Consider the following 18,521-nt stretch of genomic DNA (forward strand, 5'->3'; position numbering starts at 1 on the left):
TGTGTCTTCTCTGTAGACTCACAGTAAGTATTCAACAAACAGGTTAGTAAAAATCCATGTTTCTGCAGGGTAAGAGTATACAATGACACAACACATGATACCATACATTATGGAGTACCTATTATTCCTTCGTGATTATAGTGGAGATTTGTTTTTAAAGCTATGATTCAGCTTCTCTGCACAATACAGCTTATCCTTCCCCAAATTACAGCCCCCATTCTGCGGGTTAAATACAAAGCACAGGTATAATGTTCCTAACTTACCTATGCTGATGCCTCTACTATCTTGTCATAATCTTTTGTGTTTTCTACACTCAAGCATGAGAGCTCTTTAATACCTATTTAATTAGCCACAGTAATTTTCAGATACCTTTATGGACCCAGCAGGAAACAGTAAGTGCTGTTATTATTATTATTGTTATTGCTATTATAAAAACGATACAGTACAAAGAAGGGCACATGAGGGGGAAGAGGGAGTCTGAACATCAGGGAGACGAGAGAGAGGGAGAACTGGGATAGAAGTCACAGCACTTACTAGGATAGTTGTGACTATGTAAGTCCTGTTCTGGAGGCTTGTAGATTCGTTGCCACTTTGAGTATCTATGGCTGCTGGAACAAGTTTCTCATCTTCATTCCAATAACCAATCTGCCGAACACAAACCCAGGATATTGATATCTCTTTGTAATATCAACCAAGATACAGTAACAGGGTCATCTGAACAGGGTCAGCTCGCTCTGTATGTTCCTACCCAACCAGAGGTCTCCTCTCCTGATTCTTCATGACTTTTGCTGAGGAGACCAGTAACTCCCCCATCCCACCATGCCTCCAACCTGAAAATAATGTACGTGATATGCCACAGCAGCAGAGTGCTCGTGTGCGTGTGAAAACATTTAGCACAGGGTACTGGGGGATTATTGCCATGCCCTGCCTCATCCCTATGCCAAGAGTTCACACTTCCCCCTGTGACTTCTGAATATTTTCCTAATGGTGAGCACGCCTGCTGCACGTCCAGATGCTACAGGACGATAAAATGCTATCCTGCAGCTGAAAGCCTTCATGAACGTAGGACTGACTCTTAGGGCATCTTGAGACAATAGGACAAAAAAATCAAGTGAGAAAAAAAAAAAAAGAAAAAACAAACCCCAAAAACCCAAAACCAAACCAAATCAACCAACCAAACAAAAAAAACCCGAACAAGAACCCTGGCCAATGTCAAAATTTTGGGGTTATGAATAAACTGAACAGTTGTAATGGGAAGAACTCTTATGTTAAGCTGTACTTACTAATAATCAGGGATTTGGGCTGATCTATCACTGCTTGCAGGTAGAGCAGAGTGCCATCAAATGTCACTAGGAAGATCATTGTTGAGGTTATCCACTTTGAGGGCTTGATTTTATAAGAGGTTTTCCATCACCTCGTGTAAGTATGATGTTGCCTGAGCTCTGCTCATGTGAAAGGAATTTCTTATCGCAGTAAATGGGAAAGGGTATTAACACAGGGCATGACCAGGAGCCTGGTGATGGCAGATTAGAGATCCTAATAGCTCAGGAGCAAAAATCTACACAGGCTTCTCATCTCTCTTCATCGCATAGACGAAAAAGAAAGGAGAGTGAGGAAAGAGCTTCTAGTGCAACATAAATGGAGACATATGTGTTCGTTTTGCACCTCTAACCTGGCAGATCTAAGACACAACATGTGATGTACAAGTCTTCCAAACAAATTTAATTTCTGTCAGTAAATACACAGGAAAATCAAGACATTTAGCCATTGCATTTCTTGTCCTCTAGACTCTCTCCAGATCATCAACTTCTTGAAGTTCAGACCCCAAACTGGACGTAATAATGCATTCTGTCCTCTTATGAATACCATGCAAAGGGAGAAGGAAGACCACTCTGTATGTCGTCAAAATGACACTTCTTTTATTTCTGAATGAGAAATTTGCCTCTTTTCACTTGACTGTGGTGAGCTCTGATCTCACACTGGCCGCTGTAAGATGTAAGTAGGGGCTGTAAATATGGAACTTTCACTATTCGCAATTTTTCTTAGTTTCAAAGAAGTATTTTATTTCTCAGGGGACTGAGAGAATGCAGAGGGATTCCAGTGAATGTGCCATTCCAAAATATTCAGTAGCTCTCCTTTATTGATAGAATAACTGAGCTATATACTTTGTTCTTCAAATATGTAGTATCTAAAGTGGGACATAAGCACATGGAGACAGATTTTCAAAAGGATTCATGTTTCAAGGGCTCAGCACCCTTGAACAAGGCCAGATTTTTTCAAAGTGCCTAGGATATAGAAAGGGATCAAGACTCCAGAGCAGCACAAATGTCTATATAGCTATCAGAACACAGGTAGTGGTAAAGCTCTTGTCACTTCAAGGACGGTAGAATTAGGTCAACACAAAGGGTTCACCTCTACTGGTTAGGGCAGACAGCTTCTGCCTGGCTCTGCCTTGGCTCATCCTTGGAAAAGAAAAGTGGGAGACCAAAAAGAGATAGTTGGGTAGCTGGGCCTGAGCCTATGTGCCCTGCTGACAGCAAGACTGAGTGGGCCAAGCTTTTACTATCCTGGAAATTCCTGTGCCACAGCTGAGATGCCCTTGTTGCTCTTGATAACCCCTTCCATAGGTTGCATTTTTTTAGTAATATACCATGAATTCTCCCTAGTGCTTGGCTTTGCTCATACAGGGAGGTGGGAATGCATTCATGGCGACTCCACATGCAAGCTTTCACAAACAGAAATATCTGTTCAGACCTAACCACACCATAACTCCAACACTGGGCTGGTGCCTGACACAGGATCGCAGGTTGCTCTCTACTTTACCTTTCTAATCCCATCATGTTTCATCTCAATCACATGGAGAGTGTAGTTGGTCCTCCGTCCCTTCTCGTTAAACTGAACGTTGCCAGACAATCCTTCAAAACGGACCTTAAAGACATAAATATCAATGAGGAGAGCAAACTGGTCAGCATCCCACATGATGGTGATTCGGCAGCAGTAAGAGGTGAGGGGAAGAAGGATGGAGAGCACCGTGATATCTCTCAGATCCATGACGGGGCGACAGCACATCTATCTGACATCAGGCTTTCACTTAGGTTCACTCTCTACAGTAGGAGTAGTTACATTTATGCAGTCCTAAAATTACATTCAGCCCTTTGAAGACAACTGCAAGGCTGATGTGGCCCCTGGTGAAAACAAGTTTGACACCCCTGATCTACAGCGTGCCTGGCCACATGAACAGCCTTTCTCTCAACTTACCCTTTCTTTTAAAAATCCTTTATCTTAAAAACCCTTTCTCTTAAAACTTAGTGCTCTGTTACTGAACTCAGCAACGCATAAAGTTAGATCACGTGCATGAGCCCATCATCTCTTGGGATGTGGCAATGAGCTAAATCAGCTCTGAAATCGAGGGGGTTTTTTTGTTGTTGTTTATTGGTTTGGGTTTTCGTTTTTGGTTTGTTTTTTTTCTTGTTTTTTTTTTTTTTGTATCCTCTAAATCTAACCTGGAGTCAGGATTTGGTAACGAATTTGTCAGTTCAAATCAGGAACTATATTTGGAGGAAATATGAAACCGTGGCCACAGGTCCCAGCTGCTGCTTTTCAATAGAGAGAGTCCACCAGTTAACAGGAAAATTTAATTACCTCTGCGCCAGCCTAATAAAACTTAGCAATTTAGTGTTGTAAATAAGATTTGTATAGGAAACTTTGAATCATAAATATCTGGTGATAACTGCCGAGCTGAAGAGCATTGCTCACATCACATCCCACGTCCTAAACTTCTCCTCTCATTTTGGTCACTTGAGTTGTTGCAAAAGTGTCCAGCCTGGTGTGGAGAAGAGCTTGCAACTGGAGTCATATGCGGTGTGTGGGGCCCAGGAACAAGGCAAAGGAGCGCAAGTTTGGGTCTCTATAGAAGCCATGTGGAGAAGTAATCGTGACACTGGATTGATTGGAAATTAAAGGTTTGTTCTCAGCCTTTCCACTTACTCTAGGCAAAACGGTTGTCTCTGCAACCGAAGTCTTCCGACATGCAAAATGGGAACAGGTATTTACTTCTACACCTTTTTCAGTGCTCCGAGAACCCCAGTTGACCCATGGTCAAGAAATGAGGATAAATAATTACAGAGGAAATCTGTTGCTAATCTGCTGAAACTGTTTGTTCTCTAGCTATTATTGCAAAGGTTTGTCATGAAAACCAACATCTGCCAGTATTTTCTGAAGCTCCTTCAAGTCAAGAGCTACTCCTGGTGATTTCTGGAGAAAACACGCTTTTCTCATAACAAACAACATGCCTATAAAAGATAGATGCACTAGAAAAGAACTTTGTCCTAAGCACTCCTGTGCCTGCGTTTTTCATGGTCTTTTGGTTTTCTTTTCAGGTTCTAACTGACTCTAAAGCTCAGGCTATGGATGCTCATGCTTTGTAGTTTTATATGAACTAAAAGGCAAGTATACCTCACCAGTTTCTTCTATCTGAATGAATCAAATCTTAGTCTTGTGATAACCATGTGGCACTGAAATGGCAAAGGGGGTCTCTCCCATCTGTGCTGGAGAACACAGCACAACTTTTCCACCATTTGCCGTCCTCTGGGAGCCCTGAATCACTACAAAATACACTGAGGTTTGATTTCAACAGTGCTAAGCATCACTAAACTGGAGACAGGGACCACCTAAATGCATTTGTGTCTAAGCCACAGGTATGTGGTTCTTTGCTGGGAGAGCTGAAAGAAGAGGATGCTATTGTGGTCTTCTGGTTTATAGGGTTAGTCAGCAGATAAGAACTAGCTACCTGCTTACTAGATTTGGTTACTAAATAGTGTAAACAAAAAAATCTGTCAAATGTATCATAATATTTTCAAAGTATGACTGAAATCTCAGTGTGCTGGTTTAAAGCAATATTTTGTGAGCATTTTCCGGGGTGGAGAGGAAGGGGGGAAGTAATTCTCTTTAATAGAAGCATACATTTTGCTGAAATGTGTTAGATTTCTGTTTTTGAAAAACTGCAGAATGTTTCAAATTGCTTTTCAGCTTTACTTCCACCATCCATGACTCCTTCCAACACTGAAGAGAAATAAGGCAATTCAGGAGCTTATTCTAGACATTTGAGTAGAAATAAGTAGAGAATCTTTTTTGCTTTTAAACAGCTTATAAAATCATAGGCATTAGCACATGGGAGGTGAAGTGAAAGCACACTGTGCATAACTGTAAGAATTGGCCTAATTGTGAATCTTTACAGAAAGGATAACTCAAACCTTCAATCTAATCATAAGTTCATCTATTTCCATCTGCCTCTCTCTTGCTACAATACTGAATGCTAGGTGATTATTAAATTCATAGTTAAAATTTCCCTTGGAGACTTCTTCCACTATATGATTCAGAACCTTTTATTTTTACCATCACAACTTAACTGGTCAAAACTTTTAAAAATTTTAATTTTTCAGTGGTAAAGAACTAACTTTTGTAAATAGCTCTTCATGTTCTTTGCCCAAAATTAAGAGATTTGAAATTGTTTTAGTGAAGAGATGAGGAAACTTCAGAGGATATTTTCCAACACACACAAAATTGTATTTTCTAGCTGTCTAATTTTGATATCCTAGTCTCATAAATTCAATAACGGCAAATGCTTGAGACCTCATCGCTCATCAGAAGTCTTCCAAGTATTTCATGTTTATTAGGTAACCGATCTCCCTAATGCATCAAAGAGGCTGATTTTATTATAAGGGTTTGGAGAAGCTATGACAGTGATTTGCCCAAGGTCATACCTAAAGTCAATGACAGGCTTGGAAAGAAATTTAATCCAAGCAATAAAATCAAATCAGCTGCAAGACTTGGTTTTAAAGGAATCGTTCTTTACCAGTAAGCCAAACCCAAATCAAAACAAAATACCTAGGGAAATTTACATATGACGTGAATTAACAAAATTAATTTTATTCTTCTTGCCTTCTTCACAGTTAAGAAGATGGGATAAGCTATATTTGAGTAACACTGAACTAGCACTATTTTCAAGGAATCCATCTATTTTTGTCTGAAAAAAATATGGTAGAAATGAATGTCAGTCTTGAAATTTATGAAATTTTGAGTGTTCTACTTTTCTAAGTTTTTGGTAAGTGTGTATTTTTTTTTTCTCTCTCAGTGTAAGTTTCATGTAGGTTTTTTTTTTTTATTCAAAAATCTAAATTTTTATGTAGGATGAAAAAGCAAGATTATCAGATTTAAGAAATAAGCTATCTAAATGGCTATTATTAAGACTTTTACAAATCCTCACAGTATGAAACAAGCTATAATCTGGGCTTTAAGAATATTTTGACAACAGCCAACTCATAAGGCAAAATTCACATGGTTTCAAACTTCATTCGCAGTCTGGAACTTTTAAGTTCATAGAGAGTCGAAGGAGCTGCAAAAAAATATGGTCTGAGCAGGTGTCTTTATTGGGAAGGGGAAGATTATTAAAATAGAGATTAATGATTTTAAGGGATAACATTTTGGCTTGTCCACCCCAGAATTTCAACAGAAATTAGAGAAGGCAAGGACGCATCGGATGGCACCAGGAGAAACAGTTTATACTGGATGCAGCCCTGAACTCTTTAGGAGACCTGGGCTCTAATCTGGAAGGATGGGTTCCTCATCCCAAGCAATTTGAGTGTTTCTGCTGCTAATCACCCCTCTTCCCCACCCACAGGCTCCATCCAGCTGTCCCTGCAGTGCCCGCAGGGGCTGGGTTTCCAACCTGCTGCAGCGCTCTCTGGATGTCGATGCCTTGTCCCCAGGGCACGGCGGGGTTGGCCAGACAGTCCCCGGCGTTGCCGCGACGGGAGATGTCGATCCGCTGCCTCCGCAGGTTCTGAAACGCCTCGGCCATCACCCGGACTCCGTCGTACGTTAGCGCTGATGTGTACTAGAAAGAGAAGAAGAGTCGTACGTTGCCTTTTAGGGTGAGCTGACCTTGGACACGCTACACCGGTTCACCTCACTGCAGCTTTTCAGATGGTTTGTCCTGTTTTCATCCTTCCATCTATGAAGATCAACAGCCTCTTGCTCCCTGTAATCACTGCTGCCCTGTTGACTCATGAAAGTTGGTACCTTCTCTCCCGGAGGGTGGAAGAGTGAAGGAAAAGCTCCACTCCCTGGAGAGGACTCAGCCTTAAAAGCCATTCGCCTGTTACCCAAATCTTTGTGTTTAATTAAAATTATTGATCTGAACCTTTACAGAATATATTATACAGTGTAAATGTGAGATACGTGACATCAAGCAACAAGTGACTCTTTCTGGTCACAGATGAAGACCAGAAAACTCTACTTCAGCGTGCAAAAATTCTGTAAAAGATGAGTTTCTTCAAGCAGAAACTTGCACAGAAACCACTGTAAAACTCTTGGCATGAACAGTAACCATTAGAGTTAATTCCTTTTCCTATGATCACCTATTGATTTATTTGTTCACAGCTTTCTTAAACTAATACTTCTAAATTTGACACTTCTATTGCTGAGTGTTTGTCACAAGTGCATGTGTTTTCAAACGTCCAATAGAAAAAAAACACCTCCCCCCTCCATCTGCCCCTTTACAGCTTCAGAGTCTTCTATCTGTGTTAGGAATTAAAATATATTTCCCCTCTGTTGTGTACACTGATTTGAAATGCTCAGAAAGAACATCTGGAAAGACTTTATTGTCACTGGATATGCAGTAAACAAGTCAGAGGTTAAGGAGTTAATGAGGCTTTTTCTTTTTTATATACTAAACATTATGAGATATTTAATCCTTAGTTTTGAGGAGGGTAAAAACGCTAACTTGTATATTTCTTAGCAGGCAGCAACTGCTGCCTAGTAAAATTTAGACAATGTTGAGGCATCTAGAACAGATAATGTTCATAATTATATTAAATGACAGGTTTTCAGAGCGAGATTAAAGAGCTCTGTGTCATCACAAAGACGTGAGCATAACTTGAACTGAGCCAGATGGACCCTAAATTTTTTTTTTTTCTTTTTTTTTTATACCACTTGCCTTTGGCCTCTTCCAGTCCACACGAGGATGCTCTCTGGCATCATTATTCCTCCACTGCTGCATGATCCTGGCAGGAACGGCATCCGTGTAGTTCACCAACTGGAAGCCGGTTACATTGGCTCCACTCTCCTTGAATTTAGTCAGGTCGATATCCATGAATCCCTAGTACAGGAGAGAAAGAAGAGAAGCTCATTAGAAGAACACATCTCTGGGTGGATAAGAAAAATACTGCTTATCTATGCTTATGGCAGCCAGCTTAGGAAAAAATCTCTTCCCTCTGCAAGGTAAGGTCCAATTCAAGAGAGGCACCGCTTCACCGACCACACAGGGAACTTGTCCTTCTCAGAGGCTCTGAGCTGGACATATCCTGTAGTTTTTGTCCAGGGAGACAAATAGTCATATTAATAACAGTTCATTTGCAAGAAAGCTAGCAGAATAACAGGAAAATATATCCCAAATAAAACCTAGATGAAAATAACAAAATTCTCAAAATGTACTGGAATTATTCACCCAGCTCTGACTTTCATGTACTCAGGGATCCAGGCAGAGGCTACTTCTTTTCAGGTCACAATCTGTAGGGAAAAATAAATCTTGAACACTGAACTTTCAGTAGATCAAGTAAGTGGTCAGTCAGGCTGCCAAAGGAGCCTGTGTATTCAAAAAAAACAAGCTAAAGGATTTACTAATTTAGGAGAAAAAAAAGAGTACTTTTTTGGACTTTGGATTGCTAATGAAATACATTTGTTTCACTTCTTCATTGCTCTTCCCTACCTCTTGCCCACTGCACATGATGAACACAAGTGCACAAATACACACGTGCATTGGGGTGGCATTGCAGAATTAGTCACTCCTGTTGAGTCACAGGGAAAAAAAATAATTAGGGAAACTCTGCAGGCGATATGGAGAAGAGGTCATTTTTTGGTCTCCCCACTTTGATCCTGTCTCTTCAGTGCTGCTGTTCTGCAAAACTCTTTGCTGTGCTTCCTTGCACAAAGCAGGTGCTTGAACAGAGACTCTGCCCTCCTGCTTGGGCTGCTGTGGGTGGGACAGGATGAAGTCTGGTGCTTTTTCTTTTGGAATAAAAGAGATGCAGTCAGTTATTGTCCCTAGTACTGCTAGCAACCATAAAGCATGAAGAAAAATGAACAAGAGGACTATGCACGATGTGACCACTTGAGCAACAGGAGAGCTTGTTCAAGCTCTGCCCTCCATGTGTTCTCCACAGGCACCTTCTAAACCTACCACTGGGTTTCTCTCCCTTGCTTGCTCTCAAACATGATGATGGTGTGAGTCAAAAAAGCCAAGTCACATTACTTCCGTGAGACACTGGTCAGGTTCCCAAAACGGTTCTCTCTGTGCATACGCTACAGGAGCGGATTAGCTTATTAACCTCCACGGTTGAGATCAAGCGGTTAGATGGCAACCTGTTTCGGAAACAGATAGCTTGCAAGGAAAAGACTAAATTGCCCTCTCACATCAGCGTCAGACCAAGGGAGTCATGACTCAAAAACGTCCTTAAAGACTTTTATAATTTTTCTTCTAGCTTTTTGTAAGCACTTCGGCATCCACTTACAAGGCTGAGGATTGGACATAGGTGTACAGATGCCCTAAACAGATGATTTGTTTTGCTTCAAAGTGCTGTGATTTAGGCAAAAAAAAAAAAAAAAGAAAAAAAAAGTGATGCTTTGTGTGTATAAATTTCTCAGAATGCTGGTTAAGCCCACATCAGTCCTGTTTGTAATTGCTAGCGTAGGGGTTTCAGAAAGCCAGAGCTGTGATTAATGAGTAGGAAACGCAGCAGGATAATTGTCCCTGACATCTTAATGCATCTCAGGCCAAGTGGTTTTTGACACACAGAGCTCCTAAGGTTCAGTAAGAAGGACCTCACAGGTTGTCACTGGTTATTCATGGCTAGGACCAAATTACACTGACATTCTGCTCCTGGGAGGTACTCAAGGGAAAAAGATCTGTCAAAAGAAACTACTACACAGCAATTTGAAGTTTGTGCCATCAGCTCCTCCTTGGAAGGCCTACAAAGGCATGAAGTCCAAGTTCAGAACAGAGTATGGAGTAAGATGTCTCATGTCTTCAGCCCCGTCAACAAGTAGATTCAAACAGGAAAAGTCAAAACAAGATTACGACACCAGTGACAAGACAGCAGTAGTTGAAAACACTGTCTTTCATTGTTTTCCCCAAACCATTCCGCAACTGAAGCAAGTATTCAACAATATTCATTTGGATTCATTTTACACAAAATATTAAAATAATCTGAACATGCAAAAGGAATTATTTCTTCCTGAAGACTGTACTAATTTTTCCCCACTGATTTTTGACACAATTCAGGTTCTTTAAAAAACGTAGAGATCTCTGAAGATTTTCCAATCATTTAAGGCAGCTGGGACCATATAGGACATCATTAACCTTGAATATGTCTCTGTATTTCAGCTGTTGTCAACTGCTGAAATAACTATTTTCACCCCTTATCCCTCCTCCACATGCCCCAGTACAAGGTCAGTATAGGAACAGTCCTAATTACAAAGGCATTTTAATCACTGCACCACTGAAATCTGCTCAGAGCAGGTCTAGGTGACATCATAGCCAATGAACTGGGAATACAAGAGGTCAGATATTTTAGAAAATAATTCCAGAAGGAAATGAGTTCTTACTGGCTAACATATAAACAAAAATGTATCAAATGTTATACAAACTGTCTCTTGAAAATGCTTCTATTGACAAAGTGGCATCAGGAATCTGCTTGTTTATCTTTCTGGAATATCAGTCAGTGCTTGTAGGAAACAGGATAACAGGAGAATTACAATATTTGCAAGTAAAGAAGTCATCAATCATCTGTCAGCTTCTAACTATAGCCACACGTTGGAAAAAAAAGGATATTTTATTTAGTTTGCAATTGGCCATATTTAGAAAACAGACAATAAATTCTTAAAAAAATGACTGAGGAAAGACTGGAACCCACTACCGAGGGGCAGCAAACATGCCTTTGCAGCAATATGTTTAGTATCAATCAGTTTGGGAAAGAACCAGCACAAAAATGCTTCCCTTTGCCATCCAATCAAGTACAGCAAGAAGTGAACAGTGCTGGAACTACAGACTGCATGGGACCTCAGTGGCCAAAACTGTTTCAAAAAATCTACCAGTGAACTCTGGAAAAAGTTTGCTTTGTAGCCACGTCTGGAGCACAGTGCGCTGTTCAGGGAAACGAGCTGAGCTGGAATGTGGTGGTACGTGACTTTCTTCAGGCTCTTTAGACCTGAAGCGTTTGGGATGTCTCTGTTGGACACACGGGTATCTGGCTTCACCTCCCCGAGCAGCCCTGCTGGTCCCCTGGGGAGGAAGAGGAGGGACACAGGTGCTGTGCCAGCACCCCGGCAAAGCAGGTTCAGAGGGACCCAGAGCCAACACCGAGCTCCCCAGGGCCCCAAACAGAATCACTGCCCAGGACAAAGGTACTCCAGGGGAGACAACACTTCTGCAGGCACAGTTCTCTCTGGGAATCATCAAAACCAGGCTGGAAGGGCCAGTGCATCAGCCAGCCCACCCCCTGCCCTACAGCAGGAGCAGCTGTCCCTTTGATTTAAATTCACTTTGCAAAATCATCTCGGCAAACCAGGGAATACAGCCTCCTGTCTTGCATATGCCTGGAAAATGCCTGGCTTTCTCCAAATGCCATCGAATTAGCAGGCTGATGATAAACCACAGAAATCTGGACCCATCCGCGCTGATGGGCTGAGGCAGCCTCCCTCCTCCATGCCTGCTCTGAATCACAGCGTCTGCAACACACGGTTCGAGCAACAGCCAGGCTCAGTCCGAAGGAGAAAACTTGCTCTTTAGCCCATTCCATGGTCTGTTTTCTCTGCATTAATGAACCTCACAAAGTGATTACATGGAGAGGTCCTGCTGCTAGTAAATAACATGGGCAGCTGTTACAGACCTTCATCCCTTCAAATAGAAAACAGAACACTACTGGGAAGGGTTTTCTCCTCGTTGTGTTTTCCTTGCTGCATCTGTTCTTTATGCTGTTCTTAAACTGAAAACATTTTTCAGCCAAAGGTTGTTTTACTGTCCCACTTGCTGCCTTGGTTGCTGGGAGAGGTGTCAGCAAGTCACACATTTATATTCCTCTCCACTGCTTGTGGACTCAATCATCAAAGGAAATGCATAATGCAGGAAGACTGATGACTTGCAATGGGCCTCATGAATCCATCTTGATTAACTGGTCCACGAAGGATCTGCCTTGAAAATAAAGTCCCCCAGAAATGAGCCAGCTCCTTATTTATACCCTGAACACCATGAGGAGACAAGACACTGAGTGGGCAGCGCAGACGGCTGTCAGACGGCATAGGGAAAGGCTTGTTCTTTCGTGCATGACCCTCCTCAAACCTGCCAGCTCCACTTAGTTCCCTGCATTTCTCCTTTCACCCTCATATTTCACTGCCTCACTGACCGAAACCTCTGCCTCTTCTCCACACATTGATGACACCAGGTGACATTGCTCCTTCTGGGACATTGTCCCAGATCACGGGGACACCGCAGGCAGCAGCAGCCTTCCCTCCATACCCAGACAGCTGACCGCTGCCCCACGCCTTCAGGTTCTCTCTGTATTTCACTAAATCAGGATTAATCACTGGCACTTTCCCTGCAAGGTGCCTCCTGCGGTACAATCGTGCCTTTGAAGCTGCTGTAACAGGCAGCGAGGGCTGCGCTCCGGGCAGGCTGCAGCTCATCGTCTCATAAACCTTCCCGCAGCTCAGCTTAAAAGCTCCCTGCCTTTGCTCTAAGTCTTAGCTTTTCCTGAGAGAAAGGACATTAGAGAGTCTCCTTGAAGACTGCCACATTTTTGAGAAACACTGTTGTTTTCTCTCCTCCCTCTGCATCTTTCGAGCCCTCCGGATCTCCTGCCAAGACCAGTAAAACTCATATCTGAATGATGAGACGGAAAAAGCCCCTTTCTCTTGAATTGCATGGAGAAGACTTATTGGCTGAACCTAACATGGTGCCCTCACCCTGGGAATGGGTGTCAGGTGTTTTAGTCCCTTTCTGTCTGGGAGGAAGAGACTGGAACCTATTTTTTTTTTCTTGTTACAAGTATCACACTGAAATATTTCTTTTTAAGCAAAAAGCATTTAAGCATTTAAGCCTGAGCTTGGGTGGGTGCCACAGAAACCTGTTGCAGCATCAGGAAGCTGGCCCAGCTCTCTTTAGATGCAATCCATGTATGGCTTGCAACGCCAAACTGCTCCCTGCTAGCAGGCTTTATGGTTATAAGGAACTTTGAAAAGCAAAACAATTGCTTCTGAATGGCTGTAGATCAGCTGAGTGAATGCAAAGTGGCTCCTGTCATTCCAAGGTACACTGGTGTCTTTCTGCAGGGAGCAAGAAGTCAAGTGTTCCCAGATGGAGCATCCCTAATATACCAAATTATCTTCAAGCTTGTCCTTCCAGTGAAGCGTCATTCCTCGCTCCCATCACTTTGTATTAATAAGGAGGGTACATCAAAAAAGAGCCCATCTGCTCAAGTCTCATTGCAGCATGCCTTCCAACAGGAGAGGCCTTCTTCTCTTCCACAGAAATGTTAATATGTCCAATCTCATTGTGGCAGAAAAACACGTGAGTCCTCACTGTCATATAGAAGTGAAGAAGAAGGGGAAAGAAAGATGGGAAGAAGGGGCGCTGTCAGATAGGGTCCCAATCCTGCCGTTTGGTGAGTCTGTTTTGTTCTGTCTATTGATGCAAAGCAAATCAAGTCAGATGAGGATCCAGGACTCAAGGAAACAGAGCTGGAGATGACCAGTAACTTCAGGTTTTTCAGTACAGCTCTGCAGGCATACGTTTTCTTTGTGATATTATTTTGCATCAGCCTCATCCTACTGCTGCAGCACATTCTGGATATAAATGATCATACACATCTTGTTGGAAAGCTCAGTCCAGGCAGAGGGACAGATGTCCTAGGTGGACGTTTGTGCTTTAGAGAGCTTTCAGAGCAGAAACTGATCCCGAGGTTTGGGAAACATGCCATGTAGTGACAGATGCCAGGACTTCAACCAAAGATACGATTAAGGGATGTCCTGATCACAGTTTACAAAGATCAAAATGTCAGTAATGGAATATTTGGTCCAGCAAACAGAAGCATAAATCTGATGGAGGAAGCTGAAGCTAGTCAAGTCTTGATGAGAAAAAAGAAGTCACCAGTGAAGCCACCATGAGAAAGATACTACGAATTTACACATCACCCCTTGCCAGTTGAGCCAGGGTAATGGATTAGGAGACTGCAAATGGCTAAGGAAACTTGTTAGTTTAACAGCCTTTTGATGAGATTTAAGCAAACACATTTTTCCTTCCAATGGTTGTAATATAATCTGTGCGTTACTCACCTGATGGTCAGTGACTTTTTTTAAAGCAAGCTTTAACTTTTTCTAAAGCAAGTCAGTCACTCATGCTTTTGAGCTCTCATTAGCTACTGCAAAAATCCTTCCAAGGTTGCAGTTCATATTCTCCCGTGTGGGCAATTTTTGTATCAAACCCAGATGATTTTCTTTTACATGAGACACTCTAATTCAAGCAAAAATTAATTCAGGGCACTGCTGTGTCTTTTACTATCAGTAATTCAGATGAGATAATGTTATAAGGCTTTCTTTTGCTTGATAATTGAATCAGGATAGAAAAGCCGCCTGGAAGTGAAATGCAGACCTCAGAAATTTTACTGTTTTCCTCTGCCTGGAAAACCAAGTTTTCTCATGAGTCTACCTGCACTAACCTCTCACAAAGAGGAAAAGTCTAACTGGCATAGTTTTAGAAACCCAAAAATAACTTAGGACATCTCCTTCCAACATTAGAACAGCATTTTTGCAAGATGAGGCATCTTGAGATCTTACCGGGACAAGAAGCCGATGCTGTACACATCCTTTGGGAAACTCCCACAAAATAGAATTTCCAATCGTCCAGTGATGCAAACCCGAGCATTGCTCACCTTGCTTGTACCTGCAGTCAGCAATACTTCAGAGGGCAGGAGACAGTATTAATAACCAAGGGTGATTAAAATAAACACAGCAGCTTTCAAGCTGATGGGAGACTGAGAACTGCAGTATTTTAGCTCCAGGCAAGCTGAATCAGAAGCTCGGTGCAGGCAGCGGAGCCGTTGGCACACGACCAGTGCCACACGGCACACGTGTGCGGTGGCAGGTTCAGCTTCTCGCACGGAGCTGGTACCCAGCCCAGGCACCGCAGACCCTCCTGGTGCAGCCACAGCTCGGCTGCGGGACGTGCCGGAGCTGCATCACGGCAGGGGAGCTGATCTCTGCCTGTGCCGGGAGAACTTTCTTCCCCAGGGATGCGGACACCTCTTTTCGACAGCCAGTTCGGGACGTTTCCTTTTCTTCATCCTCTTCTTCCTGCACCAGCTGTCGGACTCAGGTCACTGTGTCTCAGCCTTAGTGATGCAGAAGTTCTCTCTTCCATTTTTGAGGGGAGAAATCAAAGAGGCCCATTTAAGCCACAGATGAACTGAATCAAACTAGATTTTGCCTGACTCCTGCACAAGCTGCTGTGCTGGTAACCTCCAAAGCCACCACAAGTGCTTGCAAAGTGAAACTCTTGTCCATGGTCTAACTCAGCAGTGACACATGCTGATGCAAAATGGCACAGGAAAAAATGCTTACCTCTGCTAATCAACTCTGTTTTTATCTTTGCTCTTCCCTGCTACCCCTAGCATCAGCAATCTCATACACTTATCTATTCAACTTCAAACAAGAGCATTTGCTAAAAGAACGACCTGGACTAATGCGCCAGGAAAAAGAAATGCTGAAACACTGTATGTGGCACCTGTCCTTCACACTTTTCTTTTAAAGACAGGTCACATGAATGTCACCTATTTTAAGACAAAGATTTTCCTCTGCCCAAGAGAGCTGATGTTCTCCCACCACTGACAGCAGTCAGCCTACATCTCTAGTGTAGGTCAGATACATGAAGCCAAGGTTGTGGGGAAAAAAATCTGTAACATCAAAAGAAAGGAATTCCAGAAATTTCTAAGCTTGCTCCTCTGAGAATATTGACTATAGTTTTTTTCTTTGTGGTTGCTAGCCTGATGCTCTCAAAGGCTGAGAACAAAGTTTAGAAAAATAAGACTCACAAAAACAAACACTTCTTAAAGTTGCCAAACCTCTTTGAGTTCCAAAAAGAAAAATAGAGATACAGAGAGAGAGAGAGAGAGAGAGAGACAATTGCAACCCCCCAGTGGTGGTACACCTGACAAATATCCAGGCTGGCAGCTGGTAAAAGCTAATTGGGATAATTTGAATGGGTACAAGTCGAGGATCCGTTTTTATGAGTTTGCAGAAGCCACAGATAGCGCTAAATTTGCCTCAAGGAGAGGCAGGGATGCTCACAGGAACCTTTTCCCTGGCAGCGGTGCTGGAGACAGACCTTTGTGGGATGGGCTGGGCTGAGCAGATGAGACAGGTTGTGTCTCTAACAGGCATAGCAGATTTGGAGAAGGATGTTTGCCCATGGCCTAAGGTGCAGAACGGTTTCATTTTGTTTGTGAACACAAAAATATTATTGTCTCACCTTGGCAACAGCAATTTTACTGAAAAAGAAAACTGTTCCTGCTAGGAAATACTAGTTTTCATTTGCTGCTACTTGTCAAATCCTGCTTGGTGCTTTACTTGTAGCTCACCTGACAGCAACCGCTGGGCAAACAAGCAGTGATTAATGCAAGCCAGTTCCTCTTTGTTCATGAATCATTTGTGACCAGACAGGGAATTCCTCCGTGTTCAAAATGGATGATTTTTGCAGGCCTTATTCAGCCTGTGCACTGCCTTGCAAACTCACTTGCTTTGCATTCCTCATGTAACCCCAGTTTGGAGCTGCTGTAACTGGGCTGCTTTTTTTTTCTTTTTGGCTGAGTATAGCTCTGAACAAAGATATAGCCAAAAATAAGAATTTCAGTGGGGTTATCCATAAATATTTCCCCAAATTTACTTCTAATGTGTCATTTCCATAATTGTCTCCCCATGGGAAAGGGCCCAAGAAGGTTAGGCAGTGTTGCAAAAGGCAAGTATTGAAAATTCATCCCCTTGCTCCAGCTACCACAGGTAACTTGGTGGCTACAAACCAGCTGAGGGTTCACTTCTGCAAGACAGAGCCTGTCCCAGCCAGGTCTGGAAGCCTCATCTTCACATAGGATGACAGCCCTAAAACCAGGACTCTGTCAGTCAGCACAGGGGAGGAAAAATAACTCATTTGGAACGGTTCAGCACTTGCAGTTTTTAGTTCTTAATTTATCCTCTTATGACCCAGTACTCCAGAATGAGCCACTTCCACAAAATCAGGCTGTTTTATAGGCACACGGGTGTGCACATGAGGGTATGTGTGTGTGTGTGTGGGCAATGCACGCCCTGTCATCTTAGGGCTTATCTACAGGCAAAAATGTGGGGGGTCTAAGTTCTATCCACTATGTGTATGAGTCAGTAGAAATAAATTATAGCATGTTACACCCTCTGAAGGCTTTAATCCAACAATGAGATGTCCTTAGAAGAGGGTAAAACCTACTGTGATCTCTGGGATCAGAGCATCCACACTAGGGTTTAACCCTGGCAGACGTCAGATTCCCACATTCTGCCAATCCCTTATAACATCCCTGGCATCCCTGCAGAGGGAGGCTTGCTGTCCTTCCTGCTGGAACAATGGCCTCAGGAATGTGGGACCTTCACGGCCTTTTTGCTGTTCTCCTTGCAGAACTGAGCAGTGAGGAGCTCTCGTGTGAGTGCAGCACATCACGGATACTGATTTGGCTTCTGGTGCCTGAACCTGCCTGTGTGTGCGGCAGAACCGCAAAGCTTGTTCTGTCCTGGAAAGTGCCTTCTTAACCTTCAGGAGCATTAGTTCTTTTTTTTAAAAAATAGTTTTCCCACTTTGTCTGATTATCTCCGCCTCTTTTTTTTTTTTTAATAATATTCTTATTTCTGGAGTTTGACTCTTTTGCAATGCTGGTTTTTAAGGAGCAGGAAATACCAAAGGAGAGAGCTTGAATTCCTTTCACTCTTCTTCTTCTTCTCCTTCTCCCAAATCAAAGCTGCTTGAAAGGCACAGCTAGTTAACAGTGGTTTCTGGTAGTCTCATCAGACCCTGAGTTAATTATTTATAATCCCTGTTGGCTGAGTACGCAGCCTCTTTCAGCCAGCTCTGTCCTCTCAGCATTTGTGCAAAAGCTAAGAAAACAAATTAAAGATGGGAAAAGTGTGCTTTCTCAGGCTGAAGGTGAGAGAGAGTGGTATCATAAGACAGAGGGAAACGTCCTTCATAATTCCAGCACCTCAGTATTAGACCACCTTATGCCTGTAATGTATTTGTTCTTATGAAACCTTGCACAGAGAAGCGATAGAATTCACATTTAGCTTTCCACATGGGTATACATAAAAGCGCACAGGCACGTACACTCCAGCTCCTCCAAGTACCTTCCCTGCTTAGCTTCAATGAAGGGACTTTCACAAACATCTGAGGATCAGGACCT

General features: G+C 42.6%; 1 protein-coding gene across 4 annotated transcripts in view; it reads right to left on the bottom strand.

The window, feature by feature from the left end:
- The window catches only part of GRIA1 (glutamate ionotropic receptor AMPA type subunit 1), a 123,189-nt gene that overhangs the window by 37,374 nt on the left and 67,294 nt on the right, over positions 1–18,521 (bottom strand). For 3 of the 4 annotated variants that reach the window (XM_065644427.1, XM_065644425.1, XM_065644424.1), the window contains 4 exons: positions 7,997–8,158; positions 6,728–6,895; positions 2,824–2,928; positions 535–645 (listed from right to left, as the gene is read on the bottom strand). In XM_065644427.1, the coding sequence (XP_065500499.1) occupies positions 535–645; positions 2,824–2,928; positions 6,728–6,895; positions 7,997–8,158 (546 nt within the window). The remainder of the gene's footprint in view (positions 1–534; positions 646–2,823; positions 2,929–6,727; positions 6,896–7,996; positions 8,159–18,521) is intronic. The other variant, XM_065644426.1, reaches the window with a different exon arrangement.

This window comes from Caloenas nicobarica, chromosome 13, assembly GCF_036013445.1.
Source record: "Caloenas nicobarica isolate bCalNic1 chromosome 13, bCalNic1.hap1, whole genome shotgun sequence".
NCBI lineage: Eukaryota > Metazoa > Chordata > Aves > Columbiformes > Columbidae > Caloenas > Caloenas nicobarica.